The sequence below is a fragment of the Protomyctophum parallelum genome (genome assembly GCF_964188405.1).
Source record: "Protomyctophum parallelum genome assembly, chromosome: 3".
In the NCBI taxonomy this organism is placed as follows: domain Eukaryota; kingdom Metazoa; phylum Chordata; class Actinopteri; order Myctophiformes; family Myctophidae; genus Protomyctophum; species Protomyctophum parallelum.
This window is the reverse complement of record NC_139698.1, coordinates 34,922,203-34,945,315: the sequence shown is the minus strand read 5'-3', so window position 1 is coordinate 34,945,315 and position 23,113 is coordinate 34,922,203. Positions and strand designations below refer to the sequence as shown.

General features: G+C 40.9%; 1 protein-coding gene across 3 annotated transcripts; it reads left to right on the top strand.

Annotated features, from left to right (window-relative positions):
* The first annotated feature begins 2,942 nt into the window (after nucleotides 1-2,942).
* azi2 (5-azacytidine induced 2) lies at nucleotides 2,943-22,065 on the top strand. 3 transcript variants are annotated; one of them, XM_083760738.1, is made up of 8 exons: nucleotides 2,943-3,084; nucleotides 10,920-11,140; nucleotides 11,971-12,087; nucleotides 13,466-13,565; nucleotides 14,630-14,763; nucleotides 15,865-15,914; nucleotides 16,575-16,699; nucleotides 21,319-22,065. In XM_083760738.1, exons 2-8 carry the CDS (start codon nucleotides 10,922-10,924, stop codon nucleotides 21,768-21,770), a joined length of 1,197 nt encoding a protein of 398 aa, XP_083616864.1. In that variant the 5' UTR covers nucleotides 2,943-3,084; nucleotides 10,920-10,921; the 3' UTR covers nucleotides 21,771-22,065. The 3 variants fall into 3 exon arrangements, with proteins under 3 accessions (XP_083616864.1, XP_083616862.1, XP_083616863.1); XM_083760736.1 differs by having other exon boundaries at nucleotides 13,466-13,571; XM_083760737.1 differs by having other exon boundaries at nucleotides 10,908-11,140; nucleotides 13,466-13,571.
* The last annotated feature ends 1,048 nt before the right edge of the window (nucleotides 22,066-23,113 follow it).

Sequence of the window (23,113 nt, the reverse complement as noted above, 5' to 3'; positions counted from 1 at the left end):
TGGCGGCTGTGACACGTGGATGTGGCCCAGGCCTGTCTGTCGCCAGGATCCCCACGTGCAACTTGCCTTTTGACCTGAGGGGATATGCGCTTTTCATCATTCACAGCCGCTATTATCTAGCCTCGGAAACCCAGACGTTTTTATTTCCAGGAAGAAAAAAAAGGTCTGGGCTCAATTGAGCTCATTTAAATTTGGCATACAGTCGCTCTCTCTCTGCTGATTTCTGATCCTCTGCACCTTTGTTAAATTGACGCACACACGCACACGTACGTACACACCACACACACACACACACACACTCTCTCTCTCTCTCTCTCTCTCTCTCTCTCTCACACACACACACACACACACACACACACACACACATTAGACACCACTAACCTGGCTGGTGCACGGTTGCTTGGGAAATTATAACGTTTTTTGTTTGATTGTAGGCAAATTATAACAAGATTAGAGGAAACGAGATGCTCATGCTAGCAATCAATGACATGCTAGCAGTCAATGACGACCATGCTTAGCTCTTCCACGCCCACAGCAACTACTCGCCAATCAATTCAATTCAATTTCAATCACAGCGCGTCCTTACCACAAGTGTATGGTCCTTTAATATAACTCATTCGTGTCAATGATGCATGCTGTCAGCAGGTGTTGTGACGAATTCTGTATGACTGTTTTTTGACAGTAGGCCTAATGTTTCTACTTTCTACTGTATGACTGACTGTAGTAGAAAATCAATCCCCTTACACTCTAAGTAGGCCTAATGTTTTTAAAACAACAACAACATCATCAACAACAAGAGATATGCCTAGATACTGCTGCTCATCAATGATGACGTCAGTGTTGACTCAGTAGAGAAGTAGCAGATAGTATTTATCTATTATCTGTCTGTCTGTCTAAATATGAAATGGTTATAACTGGTTAAAGGTATATTCAGTGATTTCACTTAATTCAAATATCACTTATTTTTTTGTTTTGTTGTGATAATCCTCCCTACTATAGAATGCTGGCCATATAAGGAGTTCCTCCATGTCCCCAGTTAACCCCTGGGGGTCAAAAAACCTTAGGTTTCGTTTTTGACTCTCTATCCTGATTGGACGAAAGGCTGGGTCCCACAGCCAAAAACGAAACCTAAGGTTTTTTGAGTGAAATCACTGAATATACCTTTAAACTTAAAACAGAGTCCAACTGTCCAGCTCTACTGGGGTCTCCCCATCAGTCAGAAAACCCCACAAAGATCATCAGTTTCAATGTATATTGCTCCAGTTGTGTAGTGTTGCCATCTAGTGAAAATAAAAGGAACATACAACCTTCACCTCCATTAACACTAATATTGTTTACATTGGATTTGGATCATCACTCAAATCATCTGAGTGATCGAGTCTCTAAAACAGGGGTCTTCAACGTTTTTCAGGCCAAGGACCCCTTAGCTGAGAGAGAGAAGATTAAGCAGGGACCCATACTACATAATTGGACTCATGTTAAATGTGTTTTTCTTCTCCAGACATTTAACCACTTAAATCGTCAATACATTATAAACTTGACCTTTGGCTCTTTTCCCCTCTTTTGATTGATTGAGGAATTTATTAACAGTTTGGACTTTGGAGAATTACAGTACATTTCAAGCACAACTCAATACAAGACTGTTAACTGTGGATGACACCATAGCATAAACCATAAAGCATTACACTTAATTGTTTACAATATAGGGTCCACCATGTTCAATTCATCATAACATTAGAGACGTACAAATATACACTTCTATATAGCCAAAACAGGAAATCATCATAGAGGAGGTAAAAAGGCCAAAAAACATATACAGTGAGGGGGGAAAGGGGTGGGGGGATTCGGATTTTATGAATGAATACTGGAAGACTCACCCTGGTGCGTGCTCGTTTTCCTCCCGGAATTTTCCCCAGTGAGGGGGATAACTTTGTAATATGCTATTGGCTGTTTGTATTCTTTTTGGAAAAATATAAAAATATACTCCTGTGGAAAGGCTATATTATATTACTTATATTGACCCTATAAACAATTTAGTATTATTTAGATTAGGTAAGGTTTTGCCCCCTCAAATGGTACCTCGTCAGATAATCCCCACATATCCTACAACAACTTCTGTGAACAGACTTCACTGTAGTAGCTTTTCATAAATTATATTTGTACTTAGGCTGTCTGCTGTCATGAAAGTTTATAGTTACTGTTAGGGCGTTCCACATTTTGGTGGCATAGGGGCGAAATTAAGTTAGTCCCTTGTCTGTGCCGAATCTGGGTAGCCCATGGTTTGTTGAACTCCCTCTGGTGTTGTGGGTGTGGACTTCGTTGACATTAAGGAAATATTTGGACATGTCACATGGGTATCTTGGTGGTATATCGAATCTTGTGGACCAGACCCATTGCAAGATGCTGTACTCTGTCGTCAACCCTAAGCCATTCCAGCCTGTCAAAGTGGGCAGGGGTGAGGTGGGTTCTGGGAGTGAGGCCAGGTAGTATGCATTTCATGCATAGGCTACAGTACGTCAGTTTGATTGTTTCTCTTGTCAATTGTTATTTTCTATTATTATACACATGTAGATCTCATTCACTATAATAGCCAGACAGACAGACAGACAGACAGACAGACAGACAGACAGACAGGCACAGAATAATGCTACACAAATAGAAACCAAACACAGTCTCTCTGGAAATTAACCTAATCAAATTTAACCAAAATCACAAAATCAACATAATGCATTTCACTTCATGTTGTCTGTAGCCTTCATCCACTAAAAATAATACCGTACATTAATTTTATTAAACTTTGATTGTTGTAATTATGTTTTTCCTACGACCACCACAGAGCCATGTACTGTAGCTGAGAAGGCTCCTATGCTTTTATTTTGAAACGTGTTTGAAAGTCAAGTGACTCCCGGAAGTTTTTGTTTTCTCTAGTCTCACCTGTCAGCTCAGAGACACTGGCTGGCTGGTACGTTTCTTTGTTTTCCTTTGACCAACACAACTATTTTGTTTCTAGACTCTCTGAATCAAGATTACCCACATGTCCGACGCAGACAGGACGTGATATAATTAAAGGCAGCATCTAACAAGGTTTGTGGCTGTCGATGTACAATGATAGGTCGCAGTATCTTAGACCTAGCGTTAAATGGCCAATAGCAGCCGTTAGCATTAGCTAAATGTTATCATATCACATCGACCCTTGTCACCAGGCAGATACGGATGTTCGTAATACGTATACCTTCCTTGTTGGTTATTCATATTGCAATACGTTCAATGTTCTGCAGCCTTGGACGTATAGATACGTTTTACTTTTGACTGTCCAAGGTGCCGTGAATGCCATAATATTAGCTTTCAAACAGAGCAGTGTTCGTTGTTTGTTTGTTTACATCGTTGGTTCTACAGATAACTTGTTTATTTTTTCCACGGTTCGTCCTTTGAATTGTACGAGCTTAATGTTGTCATGCTTCACGTGACCACTTCACTGGATATTAATATCTATAGAATTGCTCGCTCCTTCATTTGCGATCAAGACAGAACGAAAGCGACTCGTTCCATGCAACATGTTTCACTTTCGATTTCGTGAAAGACAGTACTTCTGTCGAGGTTCAAAGTTCACACACCCACTCAGAATGATTCTGCATTTAGAGAGTCTGCGGACTTAAAACAGTTTATGCTGCATACACGGCTGACATCCGTTTGTTGACACACACATTTCATTTAATCTAATGCCAATGCCCTACAAGGCAATTGGGCCTGCCATAGTAAGTGTAGGTCAGTGTATTTAACAATTAAAAAAATATTTATCATGAGAGAAGGAAAGGAAAGTGAATAGTGATAGTGCCCAGCTAGCAAGTCATGGCGCGCCGCCGACGTGAGGCGGTCCCCGCGCGCCGCGGATCGTGTCCTCCGCCGGGCGCGTGACGCGACGTGGGTGAGTCGTTCATGATCAGCGGGGGCCGCGCGCCCCGACGCGCGTGTAGCCGGCGCCCCGCTTCTCTGCCGCGACTCGAACGTCAGCTACGGACGGCAGCAGCAGGACAGCGTGAAGCTGTCTTATGACACCCCCCCCCCCATATATATTGCGACCCCTCGATCCTCCCCCATGCTCACCTCCCTCCCACATATTTATAGAAACATAATAAAGCAGCAAATGTATACTTAATTTTGTTTCTTTATTAGGAAAAAAAAAAGTTACAATGAAAACATTTATACAGCCATGTTAAACATAAATAAAGGCACATAAACATAAAAAAAACATGGAAATATTTTAAAACAGACAAGTTTAGAATACAAGTGGTTGATTTTTATGCCATTTTGCTGAGAATGCACTTTAGGACCACACTTTGAGAACCACTGGCTCCTAAAATCTATAAAACAGTAAAACACCAACTTTCCTGAAACCACCAGAACATTGTTGGATAAGACTGTCCACAATTCCACAGTTTTCTGAAAAACCTATGTTTCTATATCAGTGGTTCTCAAATTATGTCATGTCAAGGACCTCAGAAATATTATGAAATTGGCTACAGACACCTATCTGAAAATATGTTGTTCCAGGGACTACCCAGAAGCAAAGAGGAGTTAAAAACGTTTGCTCTGAAATAATATATTCAAAGATTTGCACATTTTCAGGATAATAGCAGACCTACAAGCTCGTAGCGCGGTCCCTGGAACAACATTTTCAGATTGGAGATACAGAAACATCTAGGGTTTTCAGAAAACAGTCATATCATTTAAACACTTTAACCATCATTTTAAAAGCCGTTAGATTGTTGGCAGATCTACAAGGATTTGCTATTTTTTTTAAATCGTGAAAATGTGGCCCAAACCCAGTGAACGTTTTACCTCAAATCTGCAAGGATTTTGTGGAATCAGTTCTCAAGTTTAATTTCTTATGTCTATAAAACACCAAGTCTATTCTGTGTGGTTAGTTATGTAGGCCCAGTAATGTTGCAATAACAGTTACACAGCAATAAACAGAACACACAATCGAGATTCACCTTTTGAGCAAGAAATCGTGCAGCATACATTTGAACCCTTTTCATGCCAAAGTTATTCAGCATTTGAGCCACGGACCACCATTTCATGAGCTGCCTGGCTGCGCCTGGCCGTTTCCTTCCTTTATGAAGCCTGATGGTGGTGGCCCCCAGCAGAAGTTCCAGGATGCACCCTATCCAACGTCTCCAGCTCTCAGACCCCAGGTTTCCGTCACTGAAGTCCAAGATCCCCTGGTTTTAGCCACTTTAACCATTATTTTAAAAGCTGTAAGCTGTTGAAAACGAGCTTGTAGATTTGCTAATTTTGAAACATTGTGAAAATGTGGCACAAATTATGTAACTATATATTCTTTTGCAGCAAACATTTTAACTCAAATCTGTGAGGATTTAGAAGACATATCAGTTCTCAAGTTTAAGTGCTTAAGTCTTTAAAACACCAATTATCTTCTGAGTGGAGTCAGGAGTTTCTGAGCGTAGCAATGTGTGTATGTCCCCGTGTCTGTATTTCCGAGCACGGAAAGCTGGGTGCGTTCCTTGAGGTCTGGATGTTGCGGGGACCCCCACACGGTACAATGCAGGCTGGGTATAGGCAGCAAACATTTTAACTCAAATCTGTGAGGATTTAGAAGACATATCAGTTCTCAAGTTTAAGTGCTTAAGTCTTTAAAACACCAATTATCTTCTGAGTGGAGTCAGGAGTTTCTGAGCGTAGCAATGTGTGTATGTCCCTGTGTCTGTATTTCCGAGCACGGAAAGCTGGGTGCGTTCCTTGAGGTCTGGATGTTGCGGGGACACCCACACGGTACAATGCAGGCTGGGTATAGACTGGATTCCTCTTTATCCATCACCATCATCCACTTCCTCCACGTGACCTCATCTGTAATTTGAACAAAATCAAATACAAAATTGATATGGATTGCATTTGTATAGGGCGCACAACACGTGAGCTTGTAGATTTTTTTCACCATGCAACCAAGTGTAAATTCAGGCATTCTGAAATAGGCCTACCTACCATCACTGCTGTGAAATGTGGGATAACGTTTTGATGGCTGTGAGAACCACTGCCTTAACCCATTTAGACCTGAGGACGCATCTGTGTCGCCTCATAGGTTTTAAACATTATTTTAAATGCTGTTAGCTGTTGAAAAATAGCAGATCTACAAGCTCATAGTGTGGCACAGAGTGCCACTGTACTCATCATAATCATTTCACTTGACAGCTCACCTCTGTATTGTCCTCGTCCTCAACCGGCTTTTCTGTGCCGTCTGCTTCAACAAGTTTGCCTGCCTCTCCTAATCCAACATCCTATAATGTAAAAACAAATAAAACAAATTGACATAACTCAATGCTTTCAGACAAACAAATTATAGACAAATCTTTATTTACAAAATGTTATGATGGTAAAAATGGTACACATTGTTGGGTGCCAATTTTCTGTCCTTGGTAAAAATGAAAATGAACAATTACCTTAATAACTGGAGTAGAAACCAGGTCAGGGCGGTAGAGAACGCAGGGTTCCAGTCCTGAGAAGTTTAGAGACAGGAAAAGACAAAGATACAAAATTGAAATTTGTTTTCAGTAAAAAACGTTCAGTTGTTTCAAAAAGTAATTACTTAATTCAGTGGTTCCCACCAAATAACTGTTCAGGCAGAGCAGAGACAGGGCAGTTTTTGTGAGTTCCTTTAGAGGAGACAAGAACAGAGAAGAGTAAAAGAAATGGCTCAGAACGTACCTGCATGGCAATGCTCATGTTGGTGACTGCATCTGCACCTGTAATAGAATAACAAAAAAAGTCTGTTTTAAACATCAGCCTACTATGTGATAATTTTTACATTTGCAAAATAAATATCAATTAGCATTGATATTTAAGTCCATCACAGTAGGCCTATACTTACTTTAGAAATGCCTTTCATGGTTCTGGAACAAAGAATGACAAAAAAAAGATTTACAGCAAAAATGTTTATGTAGCCTACACAAGCAACGTATCAAATCTTATCTAATTCGAATAATTGTGGACTTTTATCAACATAAGAAGACGTTAGAAAAGAACATCATGATACATTATTATTGTTCGCTACTAAACCATTTTACTTACTTCTGATATGAGGTTGTTTTGTTTCCCCCAGCCTCCACCGTCTGGGTCTTTCTGGAACGTCATCTTGTTTGTCTGTAAAATGAAATAATATAAAACACTTTTCTCTTTCAAGGACCCCCACAGTTTGACTTGAATTAGGCTACAGTACCCCATTTTTGCTAAAAGTACTAAAACCTTTGCAAAACAATTACACCGCAACATCAACATGTTACATTATAACCTAATTTCACAGTTGGCATTGGTTAAATACTGTTCAAACTTAAAACCGAAAACTACTTCAAGAGAACAATGGGGTTAGCTAACTGGCTAGCATCAGGCTAAAAACAACACATGTTGAACAAATACAGTAATTGTGAACCACACACGGTAGATATCCCCAGACAGACACCAAAGTGCACTCACCTATAGACAAAATGTAACGAGAGGAGAAGGTATCCATCAGGATTTATTTTCCAAATGTTTGTTTTGTTTACTTTATATCGAGTCGATTCGAGTGTGGAAACTGGAAAGTAGACGGACCTAATCCTGGTGGGCTCCCTCACACTCACAGACTCTGTGGAGATGAGACGGAGGCTACCAGCTGGTTGCCAGATTGCGTGATAGAAATAAGCAACAAGTTCTATGAAAACAATCCCAAAATAACCTACTAGGCCAGTAGGCCTTTTGAAAATAGTAGATGTACAAGCTCATAACGACAAATATATATTAATTTGGGGGTTAGGAAACAAGCCCAAAAAACCGCAACCCACAACTAAAATTATAAATATTTACAAGCAACTTAACAGACAAAGAAGCCCAAAGTATACTTATAAAAAGCGGACATGGCAACACTGGTGCCAGATTGGTTACAGGCTAAAATATAGTATAGGCTATTTGTATATACTTGTATATACTATATACAAGTATAGTCCCTGCTGTACTAAATATTATCATTATTATTATTATTATTAATAATAATAATAATCAAATAATAATAATAATAGGTCACTATTAATGAGTTTATACAATAACGGCATAAGAATAAAAACTAAAACAAGGCCAACATGTATTTATACATACGATGCACATCCATGCCTGAGAGAGAGAGAGAGAGAGAGAGAGAGAGAGAGAGAGAGAGAGAGAGAGAGAGAGAGAGAGAGAGAGTCGGGCGGGGGAGGCAAGCCTTACGTCAGCGTGAGGAGGGGCTGTACATCGCTGTAAATTCACGAGGCATTAAAATGTAAATGAGCGCGATCGTCCCTCGCCCCGACAGCGCGGCGAGGGCCACGGCAGTTTGGGCGTGCTACGCGAAGAAATAGACAGCGGGAGGCGGTACCTAGCGGGGAAATGTTAGCTGGGTGGTCGCTATCTGTATGAGTCCACCAATCAATTGCTCATCCTGTTCTTGTAGCCCCCTGAGAGAACCTAACAATGATGCCTTTATACATGTTTTGGTGTAGCCGCAATTTGCAACTCTAGATTTTTTTACAATCTGTTGAATCTAGAGTTGCAATACCCTCCATCCACTTCCTATTCATGATTTTCGGTTTCTGATCTGCTGGTCTTAAATGACGTTAAACTCACCAACATTGCAGCTGTAGTCCAAGCTTGAATTATCCTCTTTCAATCTGCCGAGCTTGTTTTTCATAAAAATCCCCCGTAGACATGTTATGAGTTACTTTCTGTCCAAAATATTCCAAGAGTTCACAATCCGAGCCGCCATATTGTATTTTTGCAACGTGCCGTAAAACAAGATGTGAGGGGGAGCGCTTGTTTAATAGAATCTTACCTGCGCAGGTAAGACACCCAAAGAAGAGGCAGACGCAGTGTGACGCCCCATCACGCACAGCCTTTTATTAAACAAGCGCTCCCCCTCACATCTTGTTTTACGGCACGTTGCAAAAATACAATATGGCGGCTCGGATTGTGAACTCTTGGAATATTTTGGACAGAAAGTAACTCATAACATGTCTACGGGGGATTTTTATGAAAAACAAGCTCGGCAGATTGAAAGAGGATAATTCAAGCTTGGACTACAGCTGCAATGTTGGTGAGTTTAACGTCATTTAAGACCAGCAGATCAGAAACCGAAAATCATGAATAGGAAGTGGATGGAGGGTATTGCAACTCTAGATTCAAAAAATCTAGAGTTGCAAATTGCGGCTAGTTTTGGTGCTTTAGTTTGATGTTAAAACTCTTAGGAAGTCGGAACCCCCTGGGTCAGCTCGATCTATCGTGCCGAACCCATGGGGTCCCTGTTCGGAAATGTGTTTTCGTATGCAAATGATAGAACGCAGACATAAATACCTTCGGAAACGTCGTTTCTGCGGCGTTTGAGTGATTATGATAGTTTGAGTGATTCTGATTCTGAGAACTAAACCGCTGCGAATTTTCCTTTGCCGCGGAAGCCGTTAAGTATTTTTTATCTGTGTTTGATTTGGAAGCTTTGATTCCTCTCTTCCTTCCTTGTTTTTTTTTTTATATATATATATTTTTTATCCCACGATTTTGTAACCCATTTTTCACCCCTGTGTCAATCATCTAATGTGATCCTGGGCTCTACACACCCTCCACCGACCTAGTCCCCATATATGGGGGGACCGGGGACATGGGGAGAGCAACGGACTTGAACTCATGCTTCCTTCATGCCTGAGTGTCCAAGTTCCTTTACACCTGACAGGGGGGAGTTTCCCTGGTTGGACGTAGCGCGTGGAAGGAACACGTTATTCCAACCAGTTCCTTTCCCCTCCATCAGGCGCCCCGGCTGGCCAGGGGCAGGCAGTTTAGTGACCAGGATTACTGCATGTTTTTTGTGAGGGTACCTACCCTAGGGGACACGGGGAGAACATGCAAACTCCACACAGAAAGACCCTTTCGCCAACCCCGCCTTCGGGTATGGGCACTGATGACTTCCTTCCTTGTTTATTGACGTCCCATTGTACCGCCTAGCTGGCTAGCTAGTGGCTAGCTGCCGTCCCTACGTTCCTGCCTCTGATCTGCTCTGTCGTAGCCAGCCACTAGCTAGCCAGCTAGGCGGTACAATGGGATGTCAATAAACAAGTTAGGAAGAGAGGAATCAAAGCTTCCAAATCGGTCAAACAAGTATTAAAAATACTTAACGGCTTCTGCGTCACAGGAAAATTTGCAGCGGTTTCCGTTGTATCTTATAGCTCTCAGAATCAGAATCACTCAAACGATCAGAATCACTCAAACGCCGCAGAAACGACGTTTCCGACGGTATTTATGTTTATTTATGTTTGTGTACCAGGTAGCAGGTTAGCGATGGAATAGGACCCCATGGTATGGAGTCTAAAAAATGTCAGAAACTTCACTACCATTGGGTTCTGACTTGTGGGGCTATGGAGTGGACTCGCATGAAATGCAGACCAGCCTCTCCTTTGTTGCGGAAATATGATGAACGTTTTATCTACTCACCAATACAAAGGCGGCTTGTGTTGTAGTAACAAAAGTATTTTATCCTGTGGGGAAAGAAATCCCTTTCTGGACAAAAAGTGCATTTTATACACGTGGAGGGGGGCTCAGAGTGCGTCCACTAAGGAAAGTAGTCTTTCTAATAAAACAAGCTGCCTTTGTATTGGAGAGTAGGTAAAACATTATTTATATTTCCGCAACAGAGGAGAGGCTGGTCTTCTACTCTGCATTTATCTTATCTGCCAAAAACATTGACAGATAAGGTTGGTTATCTTTTGCAGTGGTACAATTTACTTAACTTTTTTGCCATTTCATTTAGAGTACATTTCTCAATCATAGAAACCAGATTTAGTAAATTAAGGCCTTATTTGAACTGTCCAGTGGGGTGATGCTATGTAAGCTGATTTTAGTCTGTGCACTAGGCATGGAGCCCCTGGCGGTGGATGATGACATCTGCATCCTGAAACACGAGACAGCTTATGGCGCAAGTGGTGAGAGCCCTGTATCGGTATGCGCCGGCGACGAGTCTGTGGCATCACACTTTGCCCTGGTCACGGCCTACGAGGACATTAAGAAGAGGCTTAGAGACACAGAACGGGAGAATGCTCTACTGAGGAAGAGAGTCAAACAGTTGGAGGATAAGGTAAACACTGAGACCCCTTTTCCACTGGTTGGTTTCCAATGGGAACTGGTTCAGTTCTTTTTGGTTCTTAGTCCATGAGCCAGAGCTCCAAAATTGGTACGTTAATTATGAATTTGGTGTGCAAAACCATACCTATATTAGATTGTTATCACCATGAATATTTGTTTTATATATTTTGGTGGGGGGGGGGGGGGGGGGGGGGGGGGGGCGTGGCTGGGGGGGGGGCTGCACCCACCGCCGTTATAGGAACCTGACGCCTCTGGTGGAAGGGTTCTTATATATATTAATTGACTTATATTGATCCTATAAAGAATTTAATATAGGGAGTTTTGCCCATGCAATTCATAATTAACCGGAGAAAGAGACAAGATTGAGAAATCTGAAGTGTCATAAAACTGTTTATATAGACTAGTCCTTACCCGTTGTGAGATATTTGCCCCCCTGGTGGCCGCGGGGGTACTGCGCCCTGGTCGCATTTTAATTCACTAATAAATTCATTATTAATCATTAATGTGTCAAATCGAAAAAAGGGCTCTGTTACGCCCTCCATATTCATATGGTCAATGCCTGTGTGAAAAGCGTGGGAGCGATTGGTGCAGGCAATGAGGAGATAATGCGGTCGGACACACACACACACACACACACACACACATTGTTAGAATTATAGTATGATATAACAGCCACAGAGCAAGGCATGTACTTAGAAAGAGATCGTAGGAGATTAGTAAGGTCAAATAGATGAGTGAAATATGAATAAAGGTAAAGATGGATGGATTTAAGTGTTCTCTCGCCGCCTTCATTTCCCCTTTTTCCCCTATGATCTGTTCTAGCTCTTTAGGCCAGAGGCTCCTCCATCAGAGGGTCCCCAGTATGTAAACAAGGCCTTCAGTGCTTACAGAGGTATCTATATAGAAAAGGAGGACCTACAGATTGAACTCAACAAACTGGTACGTTTATTGATATAGTTATCCTGTCATTTCTCAGTCTGGTGTTTGATTTTAGTTTGATTTTATTATGAACCAAACTTGAAGACATTACTTATAAATCCAAAACCAAGGTCAGTCGCATTCAGAGAGTCCAAACCTAAAAACAAAAAAATTACAATACTAAATTTAATTTGTCCACTTTCTTCAGTTTCGTACATTCTGAACTAATGGTGTCCACTTAAATGTTACATTTAGATAAATGACATTTGTCATATCTCTCTATCCTACTTTATAGTTTGTTTATGGGCCGTTGATGTTTTCATATATGGAATTTAACATTGTATTGCTCCCATACAAAGAAGAAAATATACAGCAGATGAGAGAAAGAAAAGTATAAAATATACTAATAATGGATGAACAGGGGTGAAAGTGGTTTGAAATTCTTGCCGGTCCTAACACAAATAACCTTCAAGGTTTCATATTGTTCTCCTCCTGCCACCAGCTTCATGAATCATTCATGATACATATTTGCGTCTGTACGGTGTAGAATTTAGAAACACTTGACATCATGTATAGCAAATTATTTAGCTTTTGTTCCTAAAACAAGTTATGAAAAACTATTTGAACTATTCTTGTAATGTGTCAGTCACTAACAAAATGTTTGGAACTTTGGTGTAATACCAATTATCACTTGTCCAGTGTAAATACCGTAAGTAAATACAAGGAAAAAAAGTAAACCAGTAAACTCTGTGATTTGATCATGAAGTACAGGAACACTGTGCAGTTGCATACTGTAGCTTGTTTGATCCTGCTGCTTATGTTGAAATACTAAACATCATGACCTAATATTGACCTAACATTAGCAGATGTGTTTTCTTGTTGGAAATGTCATCATGATTGGTTGTTTTTTGTGAGTTTGGAAGGCAGATGCTGTCCCCTCTTCGTGTTATGCACTGAGGGCCCTATTTTCATCAGTATCCCTAAACGTCTTTGCCTCTCTTTTTTTTCCCTTTTCTTTTTTACTATTTTGAAAAATGTATTAAAATTGTTCAACTAGCCGAACTACATCAACATGTTGTGAGCTTGCAGATCGGCTATTTGAACTATTCGAAAATGTTTTTTCAAAATAGTAAAACAGGCAAAGAGGTTTAGGGATAAGGGGTTTAGCACTGACGAAAATAGGGCCCTGAATCTTTTAGTACTGGCCTACTTTCACCCCTAGGTATAACTTATATAAGTGTTTATATAGTGTTTGTATAAATATAAGTCGGTCTGAAGATAGTCTACCACTGGTACATCTCAAATGCTCACTTGTGAATAGTATTTATTAACATGTATATTAATACTGGATATTAATGTCTAACTTTCTCCTTCTCTGTCTTCCTTCTGTCTTTGTCAGAAAAAAGAGAAGAATGAGAGTGAGAGGGTGCTGACAGAGCAGCTACAGGCCAAAGAGTTGGAGGTGCTTCAGCTGAGGACAGAGATGGAGACCAGTCAAGGTAGAGGTACAGCACACAGGATTCCATCGCATTTATTTGCTCATGTGTAATTATTGTTTGCTCTAACAAGCATTACTGCTTTTATTTTTATTTTATTAAAATGTGCATTTAAAGGACCACTTCACTCATTGTCAACCTGTCTTCATATAATTGGCCCTCACTAATGCTCATTATAAGATGGCAACATTCTCTCTGTGTCTCAGAGAAGGGCTGTGGACAGTAATTCAGAAACCTGCTTAACGATGATGCTACTCAGAGGCAGGTTTGGTAATTTCAAACAAAATGTCATACTTTTTAAATTAAAGAAAAATGTGAATTGCTATACTTGTTTCTAATTAGCTTGGAATCCTCATCAATTTAGTTATTGGTAGGCAGGTTTCTAAACTGTCTATAGCCCACCATCTTATGAGTATTAGTGAGGACCAGTTATGAAGACGATGACCAAAAATGTGGTTCATTAAGACTGCAGAAATGGAAAACCATACTGAAATATCTGATCGTTCTTGGTGATCAGATAGGATAACCACAGCAGCCAAGGTGCAGGCATAATGAGCCATCACCTCTGATGGTTGCACTGCACTTAAATCTTAAGATGTATTTGGGGCATTTTATGCTTTATTTCAGATAGGTCAGTGTAGAGAGACAGGAAACTAACCACAGAAAGAGAGGAGCGTCATGGGAAACAGGAAAGGGTCGGATTTGAAGTCCGAACCCAGGTTCTTGTGCTCAGTAGAAGCATGGTGTGGGCACTATAACTGGCTGTGGTTCAGGTGGCTGTGCTACCAGGCACCTGAATCTACACACCATGTTGTAAATGAAAGAGCATCTAGCATTATATTGCAATTCCTTTAGTCATAGGATAATGTGTATTTTAGAAATATTGACCAATAATCAACTGCTAACTCATTGCTCCACGAACACATAGACAAGGTAAAGCTGGATGGATTTAAGTGTTAATGCTCTGAAGTGAAAGCCTTTTATTATTACTTAGAATATACAATTCAGAAAAGGTTTATACATTGTCTTTTCATCTCATCTTTTTACTTTTGTCTATGTATGTCTAGTGATGAAGAGTCTCAATACCCCCCCAGACTACTTGGAGGTAGACAGGGTCAACTCTGAACTAAAGATCCGCACGTTGCAGGAGGAACTGGATAGGTTAACACTGCAAAATGGCAGACTGATGGAAAGACTTGGGGTAAGAGAACAAAACAGCACCTGTACATGTTTCTATGTCAGTGGTTCTCAACCTTTCTCATGTGGAGGACCCGAGAATTATCTCTATTTGGCCGCCGAACCCCATCTGAAAATATGTTGTTCCAGGGACCCCCAGAAGCAAAGTTTTGATTTAAAAACATTCACTCTGAAAGAATATATATTCAAAGATCTGTGCCACATTTTCACGTTTTTTCAAAATAGCAGTTCTACAAGCTCGTAACGCAGCACTCGTTCCCGTCCTGAATGGATTAAAACTAAAAAAAATTGTTTAGTTCTATAGTATATTGAGATGGTAATCATTTCTATAGATCAGTTTGCCGTTCTGCCACCACCGGTACACGAGAAGTCAGCCGTGAATCTATAACTTTGCACACCAGCATTTTCCAAGCAGCAGGGTTGCCACCCGTCCCGTAAAATATGGAATCGTCCCGTATCTGGAAACTAAAAGACGTGTCCCATAAAATAGGGTTGGCCTGTCCTTCTGCAATGTACTCCTTGATTTTCGCGCATGAGCACTCCCGTTCACTCCCCTGTTTAGCACTCAGAAAGAAAGGCTCGCCAATCTAGGGAGCTCTCCGTGGTTTTGACCAGATGGCTATATTTCTTTTTTTATTTTATTTTTTTTAAGATATTTTTTGCGGCTTACGCCTTTTATTGATTTTTTAAGGGACAGACAGTAGGCTGACAGGAAACGGGAGAGAGATGGGGGGATGACATGCAGTAAAGGCTGTGTCGAGCTCGGGAGTCGAACCCGCGGCACACTGCGACTGGATTACCAGTCAGGTGCCCAGACCGTTATGCCACGGCCTGGGCCAGATGGCTATATTTCTGTCTTCATTTCTGACTTCAATTCAACATGCCTCTCGTCCCAGAATATTAACGCTTCTAGAGAGACTCGATCGTAATCATAGCGAGGTAAGCAAGCAACATTATGGCTTCCGTTTTTTCTATGGAACGGAAGCCCCCGGCTTTCAGAGTAAAAGCTGCCCCCTCCGAGCTTCTATTTTGAAAGAAATCCCGGTGCTGATTGTGTTAAACCTCACTAGACTGTACTTCTTTTTGACACTTTGTTTTGTTTTAGGAACCCCAAGGTCTCAACGGAGAAGATTTGGATCGGAACCACGACACCAGGTACAGTACTATAATATTACAGAATTTGGGTTGCTGCCAATACTAGGTGTTCTTTCTAAATTAATTTACATTCCATGTAATGACTAATGACTAACTAAACGTTACACAGGGCAGATATGACAAACAACTTGTAACTTAAAGAAATTACTGACTTATTTAATAACTTAGTAGACCTACTTTAAAAGAAACGAATAGTGGAAATAGCTGATCTACAAGCTCACAACATGTCGAATCACGTTGTGACATCACATAGTGTAGTTGGCTCCTTTGGACACTAGAGGGGGTTATATACCAACTCAGTACACAGCCAAATGTGAAAGACATCTCTCCTTCATCCTTTCTTTTTGTTTTTAAGCCACTCTCTGACATTAAGGTAAAGTGTGGCTGAGATTTCACATGTAACAAAGGAGTGGAAAGGCCACTATGATACCAGCATTTTGTGAATTGCCCTTAAATACTGCATATTGTTCACTTTTATTATAGTGGTAAATACAACTTTTCAAAAAAATAATGATCACTCAATAAATCAGGTTTCATCATTTGATTTGTAACATTTGGAATTCTCCACATTTATTCTCATTCTTAAAGTTTATGCCAAACATTTTACTACAGCATCTGTTAAAATGAATCATGAATTATGCCAATGGACTTAATTTGCAGGGAGAGCAACATGCAGCATATGTATGAAGCTCTGTGCTCTGAGATTACACGTCTCCACTCTGAGCTGAAGTACCAAACAGGCGTGATCAGGAAACTAAAACCACTGCTCAATGACAACAGACAAGGTGAGGCCTCCTGGACACACACACACACTTTCTCTCCTCTGTTTAAATGTGTTGGCATACTTACATCTCACACATAGCACAAGCCTTGTCATTGCGCCCAAGTGTTATTACTAGTTTCCGACCAACAGAGGTTTCGTATACATACTATAGGCGCCGGGTAGGGTACAGTCTGTACCATCCACATTTACAGGGCGTCAGGTTCAACACATCACTGGTTCAACACGGCAGATGACATTACTGAGATATTCATCACTGAGGTTCAGAAATAATTAATGCATTATTAAACCTCTTTCAGCACCATGGAGGTGAGGAGATCGGCGATACCAGAAAGAGATAGGCCTACTGTTTATTTCAGTACACTTAATTTCTGATAGAAAATCTTCAAGGACCTCTCCTCGTTGATGAATTTTGTGAACCCTGACACTTTTTCTTTCTCTGAACAACGTATAGCAGAAACGGGTCATCAATATCCACTTTGGGGCTCCAAATAAAGCGTCACAGTCCCGCCCCCTTTCAGAACGAGGAGGGCACCGTTCCCATTATTTTTTCTATAGACGTTTCTGAAAGTATTTAAAGACCTTTAAGCCTCGTACAAAGCCAACTCGGCTCCTGACAAATCATGACAATAAACACATTTTTGGGGCCAAACAAATGGAGTGGAGTTAGTTGCTTTAGCAGACAGTTTGAGGGTCCAATGGAGTTAAAAGGTTTTGTCTGACGTGCTTTTTACTACTTTTCATTGATTCAATATTTTTTAACCAACACATAGACATAAAGGGTGTTCAATAGCACTGATTTATGCTACAAAATATAAAACCTAAAAAATGCAGTATATAGATTGTAGATCGTCTATTTCACAAATTTTGTATTCCACCATTGTACAACAACGTATAATACATACAGGGTTTAGTTGTTCAAAACAACAGGTGTTAAGCGGTTGATCAGACTAATCGATTTTTGTCGATTATGAAATGTGGATTGTGTCAAGATGTCTCTTGGACGTACAAATGAAGACACATTACAGGACGTAGGAAGGCATGATTCTGAACTCATGCCGAAAAATGCCACTAGCCATTAATTGTGGTCCATCTCTGGTTTGCATGTTTTTGGTGTGTGCGATGCGCACACCAAAGTTTTCTTTCTCTGGCATCATGATATGGCTTTCAGCATTGCTGCGGGAATTCTGGTGATGCCAGAAGATGTGGACAAGTGCACGAGCAGATCTGTTGCCTCAGCAGAAAAACGCTTGCTTCTCCTCCAACCTGCCAAGTCTGCAATTTGCATAGAAATGTGGTGCAGACCCACCTGTCTCTTAAAGACAATGGGAGATGACATCGTGATTGGTTTATTCATGTTATGCCCAAAAGCCTCCTGTAATTAATTAAGATACTAAATACAACCCGTTGCGTCTAGCACTGTGCATTGTGCCCAGGTTATGCACAGTTTAACTAGAGAAAATCGGAATTGGACTGACACACCCAAATGCACTTGTGCCATGCAATTTAGAGTAGACGGTGACCATGTGTCATAGATCGTTTAATAAGGGCCTAAAAGCTGTTTGCAGTTATACAAATCCCTAGTCAAAAAAGTCCTGATTCAGATTTTCTTTGTAATGATTTTTTTCTTATAGGTTTATTGTCCTATAAGAAAATCCAATAGGATTGGTTCCAAATTATAATGGTAGCTACATATCATCCCATTCTGACTTTTCTATTTATCCTCACTTTTTAAGCCCTCAGACAATCAAATCATCGCTAATGGGGTACACACAAACACAAAGCTGGGCATAGGAGGGGCTAGCGTCCCTCAGAATGTGCTTGTAAAATGATGTGTAATCACTGGAATTTGACATCTAACAAACAGTTTTCCCCTGAAATTAGTTGTCTGTGTGATTCTCTGTATTATACTCTACCAGCAGAAGACTATAGACGTGCTAAGGGTATTATGAACTGGTTTGCTCCCTCCAGGTCTGTCCCTCTGAGAAGACATTCCCTTTGTTGTCTGACTGCTCCTTTTGTGCGACAGAAGAAGAGATGGGGATGGGCAAATTAAAAGGAAATATGTCAAGAAAATAAATATAGGCTTATTTATTCCACCAAATAAAGAGGTAATCCTGAAACGTAGGGGGGGGGGGGGAGAGAGGGGAAGAGGGATGCTTATGTATTTATTCAAAGATATTGTGCATCTGTATTCTTCTAAGGTCCCTCCTTTGGAATCACTTTTATTCAAATCTGGGCCTCATGAGACCCTCTCAGGGATGAGAAGAACAGAGGGAGGGAGGTTTGAATGGATGGATGACTGGAGGGAAGAAAGGCGAAGGAGGAACTCTCATTTAAACTTTATTATCCGCTAAAGATGATGATTTGATGGCAAAGCCGTGGTGTGTTCATGATTACGATAGCGACTTTGACTTGTATACAGCTTGATAAGTTAACTGCGTGGACCATCAATTTCACAATTGTTGCTTGGTATCCTTTATATTTGGTGGTCTCAAACTACTGTATTATAGTTTCTTCTACCACACTGCTTGTTTTGTAAGGAGTTTAATGTGAACATTTAAAAAAATTGTAATGAAACATTTAGAAAATGTAACCATTTTGTAAAATGTTGATTGAGTGTGAGTTGGTCGCAATGACCCTAATAAGAGTAAACCTTCATATTGCAATCAACATTGCTCACATACTTTGCACTATTGCACCTTGTGGAATGCGGATACATAATTTCCATATCTGTAGGATACGATCAGGAGAAATCAGATTCCTTTATCAAATGAACTTCTGTGAAAAGTATTTGAATTATTTAATATCAAGACTATTAAATCTTTTTTCTTTCTGTCTTTTCTGCATAGATCCATTTTCACACTCACGGTCAAATTAACATTTAACAATTATATCACATATCCTCTCTTTGCAGAAACCATTCCAGCCACATATCCATAAAGGTATTTTATATTAGTGGCAGTTATACAACATTGCCTTTCATTTTCAAAGAATGTTACAAACTTTCTAACATCTGACAAATATTGATTGATGTAGGGGTGCAATCATTAATAAAACTAATAGGTTTAATCAATTTGAATAAAATCATTGATTTACAAAAATAGTGAAAATAGCAGATCTACAAATTAGCTTATACTATATTGACTATTTTTCCTATGTCTTTGTAACACTGTATGACAGATAATACAACAGGGCTTAAAGCAGCACTATGGAACTTTATCAACTATAATAGCATAGTATGGCCCACAAAATTATGAAGTTGCATGTTTAAGTATCAACTTAAACAATTACAATCATCCCTCCATAAATGCCAGTCATAAATAATCAATTACAGCACTTCCTTACCAGACATGCTTGCAGAGAATCTTGGGTAAAAGTCAAGACATTCACTGCCATGTAATTTGTGTCCAAATTGACCACACAACCATCCCAAACTACATAGTGCTGCTTTAAGTGTTTAATCACAATAATCAATTTAGTAAACTATATATTAAAGTATTTGTGTTTCTTGATTAAAAAAAAGAAATCCATTATTCAAAATTATCCAAAAAATAGTATAATTTCTAACTAGTCCTTACCCGTTCGAATATATGAACACCAAATTATGTACAGCCCGTCAGGCAAGTAGTACAGGAAAGGTGTGGTTGGCAGACACGGATGCTTTCAGAAATATAGGCCCCTCCCACTGATTTAGCTAGCCACTTACAATGTCAAGTCACCCCTGTGGTCATGTGTAAGTGATGCATTTATCTCCCCCAAATCATGTTTTTGCAACAAACGTTTACATTTTTCACATTTGTGGCACTCCCTATGGATGAAAATGGAAGCAGCGGGACAAAAATCTGATGTGTCCATAATAATTTCGAGTTGTAGTCTTGTTAGGTTGTGTTTACATTGCGCTGTGGCACAGCTTCAATATGTCATAAGTCTCGTGTTGATCCCGCATTTAGCGGCCCCGGCCGGAATTGGTCATCGTCTCTGCCTGAGAGATCCCAGACTCACCCATAGCTGGCAGAATGCAAATGTTGTCCAGCAGGGAGAGTGGTTCTACCAGGCTTAATCGGATAGGTCCAGAGATAATGTGTACCAATTTTTGTGATATTTGGACAAAATCTGTAGGTGGAAGAGCAAAAAGTGTGTTTTGAAGAAAATCGGATTTTACAGCCTACGGTTCAAGAGTTATAAGGTAAAATGTAAAGGGGGCTGTTATAGCGCCACCATGAGGCAGACTGAATACTGATGTAATTATTTATTAAAATTCTTAAATAATTATTATGAACCTCCCTGTCCCCTTCAAGTGTTGTGAGTGAGTTGTGTGAGTTTTCTCATTCATTAATTCACTAATAAATGTAATTAACAGCATTACATTTCTTAAATTGAAAAAAGGGCTTTGTTAAGACCTATAATATAATTATCAATGCCTGTGTGAAAATTCTGAGCGATTGGTGCAGTCAGTGAGGAACAGCGACAATGTTTCAGACATTCTGTGAATTATATGTTAGAATCATAACAAAATAATTGATAGTTACATTACAGCCCTTGGTCTTTTTCTCTGTTCCCTGATCTCTCCCTCCGTCCCCCTTTTTATCTGTCCTTATTTCCAACTTCCTCTCTCTCTAGCTGCTGCCACAGTTCCTGTCCAATGCCTGGACGATGTGGAGAAGAACAACAACCATCCAGCACTCCGCATGTCTCGCCCCCCTAGTGCCCCCCCAGTCCCCTCCAGCTCTGGTCGCCCTTGCCCCCCTGTCGGGGCCCCATCAGGACCCCCACTGCTAGATGGACTGAGGGAAGACTGTTGGAACAACGGGCCCTGGTCCACCCAACACTGCCCCGCTGGGGCCATGGGTGGGAACCTCCTACCTCCCCCTCCTGTCAACCAGGCCTCCCTGGATGATAGCTCTTGGTCCTTCCCCAGCCCCCCCAAGCCCAGCGATGCCATGTTCTGGGAGGGACATCCCAGTAGCCCCCCTATCTTAGCTGCCTCTGCCACCTCCAACTCCTCCTCCTCACCAGTCGGGAACTGTAGCCCCAAGAGCCCCCCCAATACCAAGTGGGCCAAGCCCTACTGAAGAAGACTTTGATTAACAAATATGTGAATGTCTGGGTAAACAAATGGATGAATGGAGTCTCCAACCCTGCCACATAGCTACCACCCAACCTGCCTTAAGTTGATAAGACCACTCTTCTGGACTGAACTGGACCTACTGACCATGGGAACTAACCACAGGGCCAGATGGGAGACTTTTCTAAGTATAGCCCTTGGACACTCACTATTAATGTGGCCCCTCTGTAGAACATATCTGACACCTTGTTGGAGAACATATCTGAACTTAATGGAGGGAAAGTTGTTTAGAGGCCTTTAGCAGATGGTGTGTGTGTGTGTGTGTGTGTGTGTGTGTGTGTGTGGGGGGGGGGGGGGGGGGTAAATGGTGCATTTATATAGCACCTTTATCCAAGGCACTTTAGATTGTGCATTACATTCACCCATTCACACACCGATGGCGGTGGAAACCATGCAAGGCACCAACCAGCACATCAGGAGCAATTAGGGGTTCAGAGTAATGCTCAAGGACACTTCGACACGAACTCTGAGGGAGCCTGGGTTCAAACTGGCAACCTTGCGGTTACCATCCGGCCACTCTACCCCTGAGCCGTGTGTGTTTGTTGCGCTTACCATCCGGCCACTCTACCGTGTGTGTGTGTGTGTGTGTGTGTGTGTGTGTGTGTGTGTGTGTGTGTGTGTGTGTGTGTGTGTGTGTGTGTGTGTGTGTGTGTGTGTGTGTGTGTGTGTGTGTGTGTGTGTGTGTGTGTGTGTGTGTGTGTGTGTGTGTGTGTGTGTGTGTGTGTGTGTGTGTGAGAGTGTGAGAGATGTATGCAAGTACATAAATGCATGAGTGTGCAAAAGCATGTATGCAAGCAGAGTGTGTCTGTGTGTGCCAATTAACGTGTGCGGAAGAAAAAGCATCGTCTGCTTGCCTGCATCATCAGCTCATAATCCTATAGGGCTTTGAGGGCCTACTTTTACATTCACTGTGGCCACACTGATCCAATTCCACAGCTGGATGTATAGTACTAGATTTTATAAAGCTGTACCCCCTGCAATGTAAAGTCTCTTTACATGTGATTGTTGTAACGTATAAAAGGTATATATAGTGCTATGGTTGTTTCATGATAGTGTGAAGGCTATGTCTAGGTATGCAGACTCAATGTGTTTGTTTTTTGTACTATGATGGCTACAGACAACAGTACAGTTAAACCAGTAGAATAAACTGAAGAGTTTCATTCCAATAAAGTACGTCCAGCAATTGGAATGGTACATTTGTTTCAATTTATCTGCTGAGTCGATTGCTGGCATTGCAGTGAAAGTATGAAATATTAAGTCATTATCTATCTTGGAATACCATTGCTTTGA